Genomic DNA, 15,353 nt, shown 5'->3' with positions numbered 1-15,353 from the left:
GGCTGGGTCCAAACTGGGGTGGTGTAGTGGGCAAAATACAATGGATTTAACCCAGATCTTTTGACTAGGAGAGAATGTTTGCACTGTCAGCATTCCGTCCATCATTTGTTTGCTGTGGTCTATTCTGTGTGATCAGGTCTCACTGGCAGCCTCCATGCGACTGGCCAGAATGTGGAGGGTTCACAGAGGTCAACATCCCTAGGGAAAGGGGCCACAGAGTCATCCTCCCCAAGAAAAGGCTGAACACATTACTACTACTTTCCCTGCAGGCAGTACTTCTTATGGAGGGACGGTTGCTAAAAGTTGACAGGGTTTCACCGTCTGTATTGTCGAAGATCTATGCGGCTGTGAAACCCTTCTTTTCTCCAACTTCCTGTTTCTCTCAGACCGAGCCCACTTTATCACTCACCTTGATACTTCTATATATTAGTGACGATCCCTAAAGCTATGTAAACTTTTCTGCACGCAATCTGTAACTGCGCTTTTGGGATGCGTATCCCGGTTGCTGTGCACAGCGCTTTGCTTTTCACTCACCGTGAGATCCATTTTATGGTAATGCCACCTCTGCGACTGGCATATACTTAAATTGTATTACATTTTAAATTGTATTTTTATTATGATACATCGCAGTCTGCAGTCCCTGTATAGGAACCTGTTCATGAGCTCCTTACTGCAGTCATGAAGAGACATCTCTTGTCACCTGTATTTAGAAAATGATGTAGCTGCTCAACTAGACCACGTTATTACAGCTGAGTTGTGATGTCATAATCCCCGATGCCAGAGCTTAGGCGAAAGGCGGGCGATGGAGAGTCATTACAGCAAACGTATAAACAATGACAACCGGCTTTCTGTTCTAGTGATCTGTTATTTTTAAAAGAACAGTGAGTAACAGAAAGGAGATATGTAAGGCAACATGTTTTGTAGTTTTTTTTGCACGCTACAGTTTATCACAGAAAAGAAAGCACCTCTGCCTTTTTACTACTCATTCTGAGCTGCAGCCTTTTTAATCTGACTTACATTACACTTATTCTAACATCTTTTGGCAACTAACTTGTGTAAGGTGTTCCGTACTACAGGTTCTACTTTTTTTACTTAATGCCTGCAACTTTGCCATCTTTTTCACATAAATGAGGAAGACTCCAAGGATGTACTTTTTGTGGCCTTTGGACTCATTCCTCTATTGTGTAACAGAATTCCTCAGTCACTTGGAACTTCCTTATAATTTACGGCAGGGGACACTTTACCTCATATATTACACTTCTCACTCTTAGGGGCTTTGCAGTAACCAACTACATTCCCACTTTTGTTTTTACTTTGAAGCTCCTCTCACCACCCACAGAACATTTACTAGCTTCAGCATAACTCAGGAGTGCATAATCAGTCTCCACATAATTTTTAATGCAGACATCTGTGATTATTCCTTTAATGAGGGAAAGTTCCAAATTAAATTCTGGCTTATATTTAGACAGTCTTCAGCCAGCAGTTCATATAACAGAACCATCACTGCTTTCAATAACAGACCTTTTTTGACCAACCTTCTACGCGACTGACCTTTTTGAATACTCCATAGGTGGGCAAAAGCGAGGCAGGGCCTCTAAGCCCATCAGCGTGAGTTGTTGATAGGTAACTGACTCCTGATAAAACCTTCCATTTTAAATTCTTCCCACCTCTCATAAGCATATTTCAGTTACTATGATTAATTTGTCCAGGTTGATCACCTCAGCTCAGCCACATAATTTGCAATTGCCCAAGTAATTGTTCTTTATACTTCCAATGAAGATTTAACAGTGGGTCAGTCACACATCTGGATGAACTTTGTGACAGAGACTTTATTTCTTGGAGAGCAGCCAAATCTTCTTTTTCTTATGTTGGTCCCAGGACATGTTGTGGGTGACTCTAAATTTAAGATTCAGTGTCAACATATCTTTACTACTAATTTATCATCATGAATTAATTCTCTGGAGGGTATCATTGGCCTAAAATAAGTATTTTGATTCTGTTCTATTAGTTCTGAGCCCTCCTGCACACTGTGTGGCCCTGATCTTAATAGGCGTCTAAGCAGCTCAATGAAAGTATTCTCATTTTGTGCTACCAGCAGGGCTACTGGGAAGCATATTAGAAAGTGTCCTATCTATCCTTGTAATGATTGGTTTCCTCCTCACTTTTTTCTATTGCTAAATAATGCACTCAGTGACTTTCTCATCAAATACTTTAATGACTGATCCTAAAACAATAAAAGGATATTAATAAAAATCCAAAACTGAAAGGAAACAAAGGAGCAGAAAATGTTGCTACACTAGTAGCTTTGTAAAAAAGAAAATCTACAAAAAACTAATCAAAGCAACACAATAAGGACTAGTTATTTCAAAACCTATCAAAAGGAAAGGGAAAGAAAGAAAGACCAATAATCAACGCCAGCTCTCTCATTGGCATAGGTGGGATTAGAATATGGTAGCATTGGCACATTCTACCAAGTACATAGAATGCTTTGCTACCCTCTTGATTGTGGGAGAAAAACTGAAAACGCTGAAGCCATAGATCAACAATAGGCATTAAGTTCTCCTTGCTATACTGTTAACCTAAAGCACTGTTACACATTTTGCAAAGATCTGAGGACACTTTGGACACTATTGTGTTGTAAATTTCCCCTTTTAATACCTTCTAACAGTACCTGCAGGAATGTTAGTGCAGCTCTTTGAAGCAAGCATTCAGCATAGCAAACCTCAGCATGAATTTCCTCTGGGGGGGAAGAAACAAAGATAACGAATTAGGAGGGAAAGAAGATTCAAGGCATCACAAACAATAGTAGAGCCATGCAAGCAAAAGATTAAAATACACAGCACACAAGCTGACAAGCACATGCAGTCTGCATTTGAACGTTTTTTCCTGCTAGTATAGTTCATGAGTCATTCACTCTGTAAATCCCCAAATGAATATGAAATAAGAGCATTCATAGATTTGCAACGTTCATCATATCATCTATTGTGAGTAAACAGATCTCACACAAATTTCCTTGACACATTTGAAATGATGTAATATTTAATTTATGCAGAAAATTAACTAACACTAGTTTACACAGAACATAAAGCAGCAGGGTACACAATGCCAGCTGGCTCCTTACACATGGAAGATTAGATCTCTCAAACGGGGAGTCCAAGGCAGTGCAAAAGTGCTTCCAACTTGCAGTGTTCCCATGGCTGCTGTTCGCCTCCTTTCTTGCGTTTTTTATGCTTAACCATTTCTGACTACTCAATGCAAATGTCTGAGGGAAAGGTGAGAGAGTTGGCGCACTCACACCGATAGGCACCTGCTTTCATCTCTTGCTAGGGCTGAGGTGTGATCATTGGCATAATCATGAAAGTTACAAGTATACAAGGGAAACCCTAGAGTCATTAGGAACCTGGGTATATTAGGTTAATGCAAGAACAACAGTCCCTAATGGAGTAATTCAATCAAAACACCAAATGATAATTTAATGTACAAATAAAATGCAAAAAAGCAAGACACAAAAATGTAATAACCGATGGAGTGGGTGTTAGTGACAAATATGCTCAATGCTCTTTGAAGTGTGATATATATGTGTCATAAAGGTGACCAAAGTGTGTATCAAAGTAATAAAAAACAGCGCAGCCAGTGTATTATAATGTACAATGGAATGGGGTTGCATGCGAGTATACAACGTTTCGATCGTGTTGTAAGTGCAGGATCATCATCAGGACTTAGTCAAATATGGAGCCTGAAAGAACACTGTGAAAGGACAGAGAAAGGAATTATAACCTGAGACATAAGTAAAGAGCAACATACACACGTGGATGTAGAAAGGGGTGTGTGCATCTCGCTTCCTCAAGTCACAAGGCACCGAGCACGTTTCTCACTAGCATCCACCCTGTTGTTTCTTAAAGTTTTACTTTTTTTGTACATTAAATTACTATTTGACTTTGATTATACTTTGCTTGAAATACTCAATTAGGCACCATTGTTCATGCACTAATCAAATTGGCATAACCACTAAGTCTGGGACATGCTCTTTGGACGCTTCCAGCATTTTCACCCTCCCTTCCCTGCACCATGTCTCATAAATACTCCAAGTCCTGTACTGGAAATACAAATAAAATATTGCTTTCATCTGTACAGACATTGTTGTGTCGTGTAGGTAGGCCACTTAGACCTTCGGTGCCGATGGCTACTTAATGAAAGGCAAGCGTACAGGACTAATGGTGTCGGCCAACATGTGTACTACCTCACACATGCATGGTCCAGTTATTTTATAACATTGTTGTTGTCACTAGGGTAAATATAAATCATTCAGGACCTCCAGGCTTTCTTGTCTGGTCATGTTACACACTCGCCTTTTCAGGTTTATCGATGTATTAGGCCATCATGAGTGGAACATCCATGGAAGCGACGGAGATGAAGGGCAGAAATAGGGCAGTAGTCATTTTATAGAGATGTGCAGAGTGCACTGCCTGATGTATTAAAAAACAAACAAATGCGCAGGAGCCCAAGAAATTTCTTAGTAGCTCGCTACCACTGCTCTTGAATGCTGTGATTGCCAAACACCATAGGTACGGAGTCGTGATTCCACCTCATGCCGCGCTCTACCACCACTCTACACTTCCTGCCTCTTTATCTCACTCTGGCAGGTTAATTGTAACCCTGCTTTCTCCCTCCGTGACTGTTTAGCTATCTTTATCTTCCTCCTTTATACCCCCTTTTCTGACTTTCTCTCTCTTGCTCGAAGTCAAAGTCTGGTGATGCAATGCAAGTTCATCCCCCCCAAAAAAGAGTGCACAAATTAAGGACGGGTGAGTTGATGCATTCTTATTACCTTTATGAGAAGGGAACGCACACCATCGAAATTGAATGCTTAGAACAATTTAGTTAAAGCATGTTTTGACTTTTCATTCCTGAGTTCCACTTTCCCAAAAAAGCAGATTACTTTGAACTTCACGCAAGTACCTACTAAAGAAGCTAGTGAAAACGAATTGTATTTGAAGCGAAATATCCTGTTTTTAAATAGTCATTTGTTTACAGAATTTAAATATCAGCTCCTTGACTGCTAGGGTTGCTGCACGCTACTGTGGAAGATATGTTCTTCTAGGTTTATACAACGTTAAAATCTGTGGCTCGTACCCATGATTTGTATATATACACCAGGAAGACGAAATTGGAGTATGAGGTGGATTTATCCATAGGGTGAGCAGGACAGGTGTAGTAATCTACACTTCTGTAGTTAGCCCAGCACTACATATGACCAACTACTGGTACTGCAACAGCCTCCCGTGGACAATAATGGAGAAAGGGACTTAGTATAAAAGTGTAAATTACTACAAAAGTGTATAAAAGTGTAAATTACTACAAAAGTGTAAGTTACTCAAAAGTGCAGTTTGTGAATACTGAAAAGTAGTAAGCTTACTCAAAAGTGTAAGTTACTACAAAAGTGTAAGTTACTCAAAAGTGCAGTTTGTGAATACTGAAAAGTAGTAAGCTTACTCAAAAGTGTAAGTTACTACAAAAATGCAGTTTGTCAATAGCGCTTTGTAGTACTAGTGCAGTTTGTGAATCAGGCTCAAATATAAAAATAATGGGTGATACCCGGCATGATACTTTCAGCCACTTTACAAAATAGATCATACAATTATATTTACTCCTAAGTTTAAAGTATATTTATAACATTTGAGAAATTCACAAAAAAATTTAGGAGTACTCTCGGGAAACTGCAGATGTCACTCAATTCTATTTCCTTTAAATTTCAAATACTTTAATCGAAAATAAATCTATTAAGCCATATAAATGTCAATTACAATAAAATTGCCACAATAAAAATAGATACATTCATCCTTCATGTAAGCTTAGCACACAACACACGTCTTGCCATAAAAAATAAAGTATAGTAAATATAAACAAAGTATAAACCATAATATTATATCTGTTGGACTTGTTAGTATGACCAACTCCCCTTAAAGTGATAGTGGTAAAACAACAGTTACATATTATTCCAAATATACACAATGGAGGCGATGTATCATTGAATCATGGCCCTAATTCTGTAATTTACAAAATATATTTCAATTATTTGAGAGAGCCATTATCATCTCGATTGCCAAAGAAAGTTTTGGCTCATTTTAGCCAACCCTTGAAAATGTTCTTAGGTACACATAATCCTGATGCTTGTGTAACACCTGATTAGAAAAACATCAGCTCATCAGTTTGAACGTTCATAAGTGGGCCTTCCATACCAGAATATGTAATCAGCTTTTGTTAACACTCCGATAGACAAAGAAAGAAAATTAGATAGTCTTTGTAAAGATCTAGTGAGTGCTACGAGAACAGTATGGGGAAGTTATAGCAGACGATTGCGATGACCCTCAACTTGTATACCTCAGTGAGAGTCACTAAAGTAAATTTAATCTAGTGTGCTCATTGAGCTCTCATGAGCATTTCATGAAGGTAGATTTCTTTACCTAAGATTGGTTTGTGGGCACAGTAATCAACATAGCTGAGTTGATGCTAGCCAATATTTAAGAAGCAAATGTAGCGACTATACATTTTGTATATTCTCGATCTGTGTCCCTGTTAAAGTGTAAGACTGGTTAAAAAAATATCAATGTTTTCCTCACACACTTCAGCCAATGACATTTGGTAGCATTTAGGCATGCTAATCTAAGCAGGGATGCATTAGGGGTATTCATATACACACACAGAACACGAGGCGATGGTGGTGACCTATAATGCAACCAATCAACTTCAAATCAAATCTGATCTTAGGGTAATCAGTGGCTTTAATAAATTGATACTCAAAGTATGTATAGAAAAGTATTTTCAATTACTAAAGTAATGTTAAATTGAGTATACTCCGTAGAGTATAAGGGGTGCAGTGTTGAACTCATAAACTTTAAGTATGTTTGAAATACTCCAACCTACAAATCCTGTACCTAAACAGGACACACTAGCACTTTTAACAAGAATCATTCTGGGTGTTTGGTCCTATGGTTATCATAAGCTATTATGCTAAATATATGCTGCTGTAATCAAATGACTTTACATTGTTCAATTAAATGTTAAGACAGTACGAAACCACAGAAAGTTTTCTTTTGGGCCGGGGATCATGACTTAATTTTATTCCAAAATTATTCTCCAATAAAGAGATGAATATTAATGTCTCTACAGGTACCGCATTTTAGTTGCTGTAATAACTATGGCATCCACCCACAGGTGAGCTGCTATGAGAAGACCATCCATCAAGGGGATGTCAGCCTTAATTCAAGTCAGGGGTGTATCCAGCGAATTGATATAAAATTGAATCGCATTACAGCTGGAGCCCAGCCTTGATATACAGCTGTTTCCATTATGCAAATATTTAATAACTTCTATAAGCCCTTGGTCTTGATCATGAGAAGCTAAAAAGAAAAATAGTAGTGGATGGGATATTATATTGAAGCCTCCTCTCAGATCCAGAAAAGTAAAACATTGAGAGCTTTTCCTAGCTGGGTGAAATTATACCCCCCCTCTACCCCACACTGGAGAAACTACTTTCGTTCACCGCTTCTAATTTTAGGGGGGTTGCATCTAGATTCTCACCCTGCATACAGATTTAATACCGCCCTTGACAGGAGTAAATTTGCAACAGAGTGTGACTTGCAAATGTTTGTTATGACTTAGAAACTCAAAAGTTTGTAATGCATCCCCAATCCTGGAACATCTGTTCCCTTGAGATCCTTACAGAGTGGCAAAGTGTCTGAAAGATGCCCAACAATAGACAAACAAAACTAGCTCATCTTAAATAATCAGAAAATAGAGACCCTATTGCTGGACCCACTAGATCTGTCCTACTTACCCATCACTCCGCTCATTTCTATGGGCACATCTACTACACCAGTCCAGAAGAGACACTCCCTGGAAGTCCTTTCGATAGCAGCCTCTATTTTACACTTTAGTTCTTTTACATAGAATATGTTCTTTTAAGCAGTACTACTTGGATTGCTCTCTCTGCTGATTATTCCTCGTAAAATTAACGTGCTTCTCTTGCTGGTGTCCTCTAAGCCGAATTTCTACAATACCATTTAGAGTACTGCCAACAGAAATAACTAATCTAACTCAAAAGCAAGCTGCCCATCTCATACACACACTACATCAAGGCACTGCCCCATTTCAAAGGTTTCTGAGATCCTCCTGCATTGGCCTCATGCCAAGAACCTGAAGTCATCCAACCTCACCCTTCTCACTTCCTAGCACCACAAAAGATAATATTTCAAAAACACATCACTGTGTGCCTTATCCTCATTGTGGAATAACCTACCTGTACACCTAGCATGCAAAATACCTCATTACCTTTCTGAGAGGTACAATATCCACCTTTTTATACTAGCCTACAGACTGAAATCCACCTGTTTCAGAACTTTTGAGACTTCCTCTGCACCTCAGTCTTGTCATGTGCTTAACTTCAGCCTAATATTAAGCCAGTTCATGTCTAGGGCATGTTTTTTTTAAATATTGTCACAGGTTTACCACCTCATCCACATAGATCACTTTTAGTTTCACAGTCACATTGGAATATAGCAATTCCCTGTCTTATCCTCTAAAAGAATCCTTGTGAATGCAATTACCATGTCACCTTACCTAGAGTGGTCTGTGGTGGTTGCCATTTGCATGACAGGCTTTACAAATACATCAAATAAATACATACATAAATAAACAGGAAGCTTCTAAATGGCCCAGCAATCTTCAATATTGTTGAAGAGTATTGTAGAAGAGGACACCAGATTCTACCTAGAGTCTGATGACAAAGAAGGGGACTCGCAATACACCTCAAGCAGGAATGGCAGGTGGTCTTTTAGAGTAGAATAATAGCTGTGCCACAACCAAGGAAATGGAGAGGAAGGAAAAACAAAGCTCTTTAAAAACTAGACTGGGCGATATAATGATGAACCAAAGTGCATACACATCAAAGTGTAAACCTTGAAATAGATGCCATACTCTTTGACTTTGGTTGATAAGATGGGCAGTGCTCTATTATGTTACTTGACCCTCATTTCCAGGCCTCAAAACTCTTACACTAGCTATTGATTTGTTGCAATAACAGGCGTTGTTATTCATGAGTTGGAGAGGAAAAAAGAGGGGTCGTGGACCGGCGGCCTCTCCGCCCCAGCAATACTTTTATTACTCTGAGAGGGATGTCGACCACTGGCCACTGCGATGACGATTAACATGCTATCAATATATATATAATGTCAGAGGGCTGAACACCTTTAGGGATGGGGAAATCGCTAAATAGCAGATGTCTACTAGTGGCCGAGGACACACAGAAGGACAAAGAGGGCCGATGGGTAGCACTGAAAAGGAATCTTGAGGGGCGAGCGACTCACCCTGGACTCATTATAGAGCCACAAGCATGGCCAAGAAACCGTGGTTAATTTGTAAAAAAAAAAACATAAGGGATGGAACTCTCGTCAGAAGGTAGCTTGCACCAATCCATTTCTCCTGTTAGCGGTGCCTAAAACAGAACCTGCTACTAACCATGAAAGTGGTGGGGGGGGGCGTAATAGCCAGAGCTGCAGAATTCGTAGCTGGGGAACCAGGTCTGAGTCTCAGTGATGACTCAACATCTTGTGATTCTGGGAAAAATGACAATCTCCCAGTGCCTACCATAAATTAATGTATCCTTAATTGGTGCTCATGAAATGCGCCGGTGTTGATGATTAAGTGCCGGTGCTGAGCACTGGAAACCACCGGCTCGAATTAAGCACTGCCAAAAATCTTCTTCAAATCACAGCCTGGTCACCAGCCCAAATCATAGTAGAGGGGGGCCTCAATCTAGTACTAGATATAGAGGCAGACACAGATCAGACAGGGAAAGGAGGATCTATAGCACTATCAGCTACAGGCAAGCAACATTTAAAGGAACTCGGCCTGTGTGACGGCTGAAGAACTAAGCATCCTCTGGGACGGTATTTATCACAGTGGACTATGTGCTCTTAGGACTAGAGCAGTCCATAGATGCAGTTACACCAAGGGCCACACAACCCTAGTACCAAACAAGGGGCTACCAGGAACCTGACCTCCTTTGAAAAATAGCTACTGACTTGCACAGATGATAAACACGCCACATCCAAAATTCAGAATATGCTTAATCTCAGACAGGAGGGTCACAAATTCGCATTCCAACATGCCTGGGAGACTTACAAATCACCCTTGACCAGAAACAACAAGAGAACATACTACCTAGCTATGAAAATCCTACAGCCCGACCCAGTATGTGCCATGTGAGGAAGAGGGACAATCCTAATTGCTGCAGGGGATGTGGGAAAGAAGGAACCAGGACACATAACTTATGGTCCTGTCACAGACTTGGGCAATTCTGGAATTCTGTGTTATCATCTGTAGAGCAGATTACGGGCTGAGACTGAGACAAATGCCTGGAAGTGGTACTTCTAGGCTGCACAGCCACAGGCGTATACCATTTAATACCATTTACGTGGTAATTGGGTCGACTTGTTTCTGACATTATTGGATGCTAAACAAACTATCCTCTCCCTTTGGGGACAAGAGATGGCTCTATTGGATTTTGGGGATTCAAAAACTTTCACATTTCACAAAACAATGAAGACTGCTTCTCGTCTACTTCAACCAGGACTATAAGGAACTCACATTCCCCAAGAGACTCAGGGTTTTAAAGATTTTAAATGATTCATAACTCGATGACTACTATTCTAGGGTTTTGCCAAAATCCTCTCAAGTGGCCACCACCAAGGCTCGACTAATATTTGAAGATGCATCGCGGGGCTCCTGAATGCAATAGCAGAGTAACGGGGAAGATGGGAGCAGTAGGGAAAGGGTAGCTGGGTGTGGAGGGGATGGAGCCCATGAGTTGGGGGGAAAGGTTTTCTATTTGTTTTGTTAATTGCTGATTGTTATTGTTTTTTTGATGCATTAGAGTGGCAATAAAATCTATTCAAACCTTGAAAAAGATGGCATGATAAATGATTTCCTTAATGATCAAACTGATAAACTGAAGCATATTAAGAGATTTGTTTGAATATCCGAACTTAGCCTATAGACACCAGACTTTCTAGATAGAGCATCATCTACCATTACAGAGCTCATAACTACTAAGCCAAGAAGAGCTACAGCAAATACATTAGGGTCATTTGACCAATGTTGAAAGATAGTGTGGAACAAGGAACCACGCGGTCTCAGCTCGATAAACAGTGAAGCAAATCACAATGGATGCTTATACAACATGGTGCAGATCTGATTCAAATAAGCTGGAAGGCTCTGAAATAAAATACTTTAGCAATTCAGACAATGTGGGGGGAGTAATCCTGGAAATAAATGACAAAGTATATTCTCCCTCCCCTAGCTGTTTCAATGTTTCCAGAAGCCCCTCACAGGAGGAGAGCTTGTGGAACTTGTAGAGACAAGTAGATACGTCTTGAACGGACAGACATTGAGCAAATGAACAAGCTCCATGTATAGGAGTTAGGCAGCTGAAACCTACCACTTAGCCAGATGGCTCCAGAGTGACTGCAACCGGCCTGGAGGCAAATGAAAAGCAATGACTGTGACCCACACAATCACCACAGTTTCCACAGAGAAACAAAGACACATCTTTGCACTTTAGTTTTATAACAGACTAGACTAACTATCTGGAAAACAGTGCTCGGGGACCCCGTAAACACAACACTGACTTGAGTAACAAGTATTCGGAGACATGCAGGAAGAAAGATGCTAGTGAGTGTGTTAAGTTTGAGTTCAGTTTAAGACAGACTCTTCACATTGTGAGCATTTTCACATTGGATCAATTGCCTTTGTGAAGAGGGATGATCAGAATCAGGAGCCCAACCATAGCAAGCAGCATGGACTATAAAAAGAAGCATTAAATGCGGCAGGCTCAGGCATCCATCACCCAAAGGCATGAGGGAGAACAAACAGTTGCCCGGGCGATGGTGTTCAGACCTACATTAGCTGAACAAGAAGAAGCATGGGTACTTTGTTAGCATTTACTTAAAAGTAGGCTCAGTTAATGTTTACATGGATGGGTTTAATTTTCTTTGTAAATAGCAGCCGTGACCACTCTGTTTGCGCAGAGGGCTCAGAGCTCTCCCGTCAGATACCAGCTTTATTCCACAATAGCTGTGGCAGATGGGCCTCAACACCCAGGAACCACAGAAGAAGGAGTACCACGCGGGCAGCACCAGAACGGGATACAATAACCCCTTTTGCAATTCGATAGTGTCCTTAGCAAGCACGTGCCACAGACACAATGTGTGCAGTGAACCAACTAAACACCCCTAGGGAAGTCCTAAAAGATGAAAGTCAATCGTCGTCATACACCCCAGTATAGCAAGTGAGTAAACAGCAGTGTTTCAACATTTGACCCATAAGTGTAAAGTATTATAATCCTATATGTACAAACCTCCTGCACTTCAATAGATGTCCACTAACGCAACACATTAAAATCAAAACTCATCTTGTCGCCATGACATGAACTTGCCGCGGGGCCTATGGAGCTGGAGTCAGCCGGGCATTGCAAAGAACCACAATGAACATATTCTTCATCAGCAATAGACTAAAAAAAACACAGGTGCACATGTGTGTGGCAGCGCATCCCTGAGCAATCCTGGGGCATGCAGTACACACTTTAGCATTGCTGCTCTCACTTAAATGTGCAAGCACATAATGCCAACATAGACAGAAGCACAATCATACATGTGCTAGAATAAATTGGCCAAGACAATACTAATGTGCTACGTTTAACACCATGCCTGAAGAAGAGTGTCACACGTGATCATAGAGACACCAACAAAACAAAAAAGAGGTGCACGAGAAGATGCAGAAGTAAACTTGAAAGCCCTCGGTGAGCATCAGAAAATCATTCTGTGAGCGGTAATCTCAGAGAGTAATTGTTGTTCTTTTCGCTGACATTGTTGTTCCTGTTGTGCCCCCTCGGCCTCTGTGTCCCTGCCTTGCCTCTGTGCCCCTTCGCCTTTCCCCCGCTGGTACCTTTTGCATCTGTGCCCCTGTTCTTTCGCCCGTTTTCCCGTCTGTTCTTTCGCCCGATTTTCCCCGCCGCTGCGTCCCCTGTGGCCCCGCCCCCCTGCTGGCCCATTCGTACCCCGCTCCCGCCTCCCAGAAGCTCCTCCCTTCCACCTCCCCTTAGAATGGTGTCCGCTGTGCGGTCGCGCAGCGGGCGCAAAGCTGGGGTGCTGCTGGCACGCCTAAGGAAAGCCTGTCTGCGCCCATCCGCGCCCAGCGCCAGACCCCGTGGCCCCGCGAATGCCACACTGACAGCCGCCACTACACCGCCAGCACCCTCCATGCACTCAACACCGGACGACCAAACACCTGCTTTCTGGCCGCCCCGAAGCACACCAGAGGACCCTTCTCCTGCCGGAGCTTCAGCTTCACCAGCCTCTGAGCCGCCAAACCGCCCACCGTGACAGGACGCAACCACCTCAGATGCATACTACTGAACACCCGCTCTGCACACAAACACGCCGTCGAACTCTGGGACCTGCTCGACACATCCTCCCCGGACGTCGCCTTCCTGACAGAGACTGGGATGAACGCCTCCTCGGCACTCGACATTGCCATAGCCATCCCGGACGGCTACAAGATCACCCGCAGGGACCGCACCAACGGAGTAGGAGGTGGAATCGCCATCGTCCACAAGAACACCCTCAGGGTCTCGACCAGCACCGACGACACCCTCAACACCGCCGAACATCTGCACTTCCAGATCCACACTGACCCCAACCCCACCCTCAGAGGAACTCTCGTCTACAGGCCCCCCGGACCCCAGCCTCAGTTCAGCGACTCCATAGCCGACTTCGTCAGCACGCACACCCTTATCTCCACAGACTACATCTTCCTCGGAGACCTAAACTTCCACCTCGAGAACAACGACGACACCAACTCCACCACCCTGATTGACAACCTCGCCAACCTCGGACTCAGACAGCTCGTCACAACGCCCACCCACTCCGCCGGCCTCACGCTTGACCCCATCTTCTCCGCCAGCTCCCTCGTCACCTTCAACCACACCACCGAACTCCACTGGACCGACCATCGCTGCATCCACTTCACATTCCAGAAACCCACCACGCACCACCGCACTCAACAGATCCCCCTGCGCAGCTGGAGCAAAGTCACCGAAGACCAGCTAAACACCACCCTTGCCTGAAGCCCACCCGCCGACCCCACCGACGCCCGCAACCTCAGGCGATGGATCGACGACTGCGCCAACACTCTCGCCCGATCAAGAAACCCTCCAACAGACGCACTAACGAGAAAGCCAGCTGGTTCACCGTGGACCTCCAGGCCTCAAAGCAAACCTGCCGAAAACTAGAGAAGAAATGGCACAGTGAACAGACACCGGACAGCTACGCAGCCCACAAGAACACCATCCGCAGACATCATCACCTCATCAGATCCGCCAAAAAGGCCTCCTACCGCCTCGAGAACAACGCGCACAACAGCAAAGAGCTCTTCAACATCGTGAAGGAACTCTCCAACCCCAGCTCCAACACCAACTACATCCCACCATCACAAGACCTGTGCGACTCCCTTGCCACCTTCTTCCATCGCAAGATCGCAGACATCCACGACAGCTTCAACAACCTAGCCGCCTCAACAGCCACCGACACCTCAGACCCCACGGCCACCCCCCTGCTCACCTGGACCAACAAAAACAACAACGACACCATCAAAATCATGAACATCATCCACTCCGGCTCTCCGTCAGACCCATGCCCACACCACATCTTCAACAAAGCTAGCGCCACCATCGCACCCCATCTCCGCAAGGCCATCAACATCTCCTTCGAGACTGCGACCTTCCCAGAGAGCTGGAAGCAGGCAGAGATCAACGCCTTACTCAAGAAACCCAAGGCGGATCCGAAGGACCTCAAGAACTTTTCCCGGCGAAGGTCATCAAGAAGACCGTCAACGGACAACTTACCCGCTACCTCGAGGAGAACAACATCCTGGACCCGTCTCAGTCCGGGTCCCGCAGCAACCACAGTACCAAAACTGCCCTCATCGCCGCCACCGATGACACCAGGGCCCTGTTGGACAACGGCAAAACCCCGGCCCTCATCCTCCTGGACCTGTCAGCCGCCTTCAACACTGTCTGTCACCGCACCCTATGCACACACCTCCACAACGCAGGGATCCGAGACAAGGCTCTGGAATGGATCACCTCCTTCCTCTCCGGCAGAACCCAGAGCGTCCGCCCTTTCCGTTCCGTAGCCTCCGAGATCATCTGCGGCGTACCCCTAGGATCATCCCTCAGCCCGACATTGTTCAATGTCTACATGGCACCGCTCGCCCACGTCGCCCGACTGCACGATCTC

At 43.5% G+C, this 15,353-nt stretch overlaps 1 protein-coding gene across 2 annotated transcripts in view; it reads right to left on the bottom strand.

Moving 5' to 3' along the window:
• Positions 1–15,353, bottom strand: part of TTC39A (tetratricopeptide repeat domain 39A) — a 721,538-nt gene that overhangs the window by 139,839 nt on the left and 566,346 nt on the right. For both annotated transcript variants that reach the window (XM_085602648.1, XM_085602649.1), the window contains exon 5: positions 2,672–2,739. In XM_085602648.1, coding sequence (XP_085458774.1) covers positions 2,672–2,739 — 68 coding nt within the window. The remainder of the gene's footprint in view (positions 1–2,671; positions 2,740–15,353) is intronic.

The sequence above is a fragment of the Triturus cristatus genome, chromosome 4_2 (assembly GCF_964204655.1).
Source record: "Triturus cristatus chromosome 4_2, aTriCri1.1, whole genome shotgun sequence".
NCBI classification, from domain to species: Eukaryota; Metazoa; Chordata; class Amphibia; order Caudata; family Salamandridae; genus Triturus; species Triturus cristatus.
This window is presented reverse-complemented; position numbering and strand designations above follow the sequence as displayed.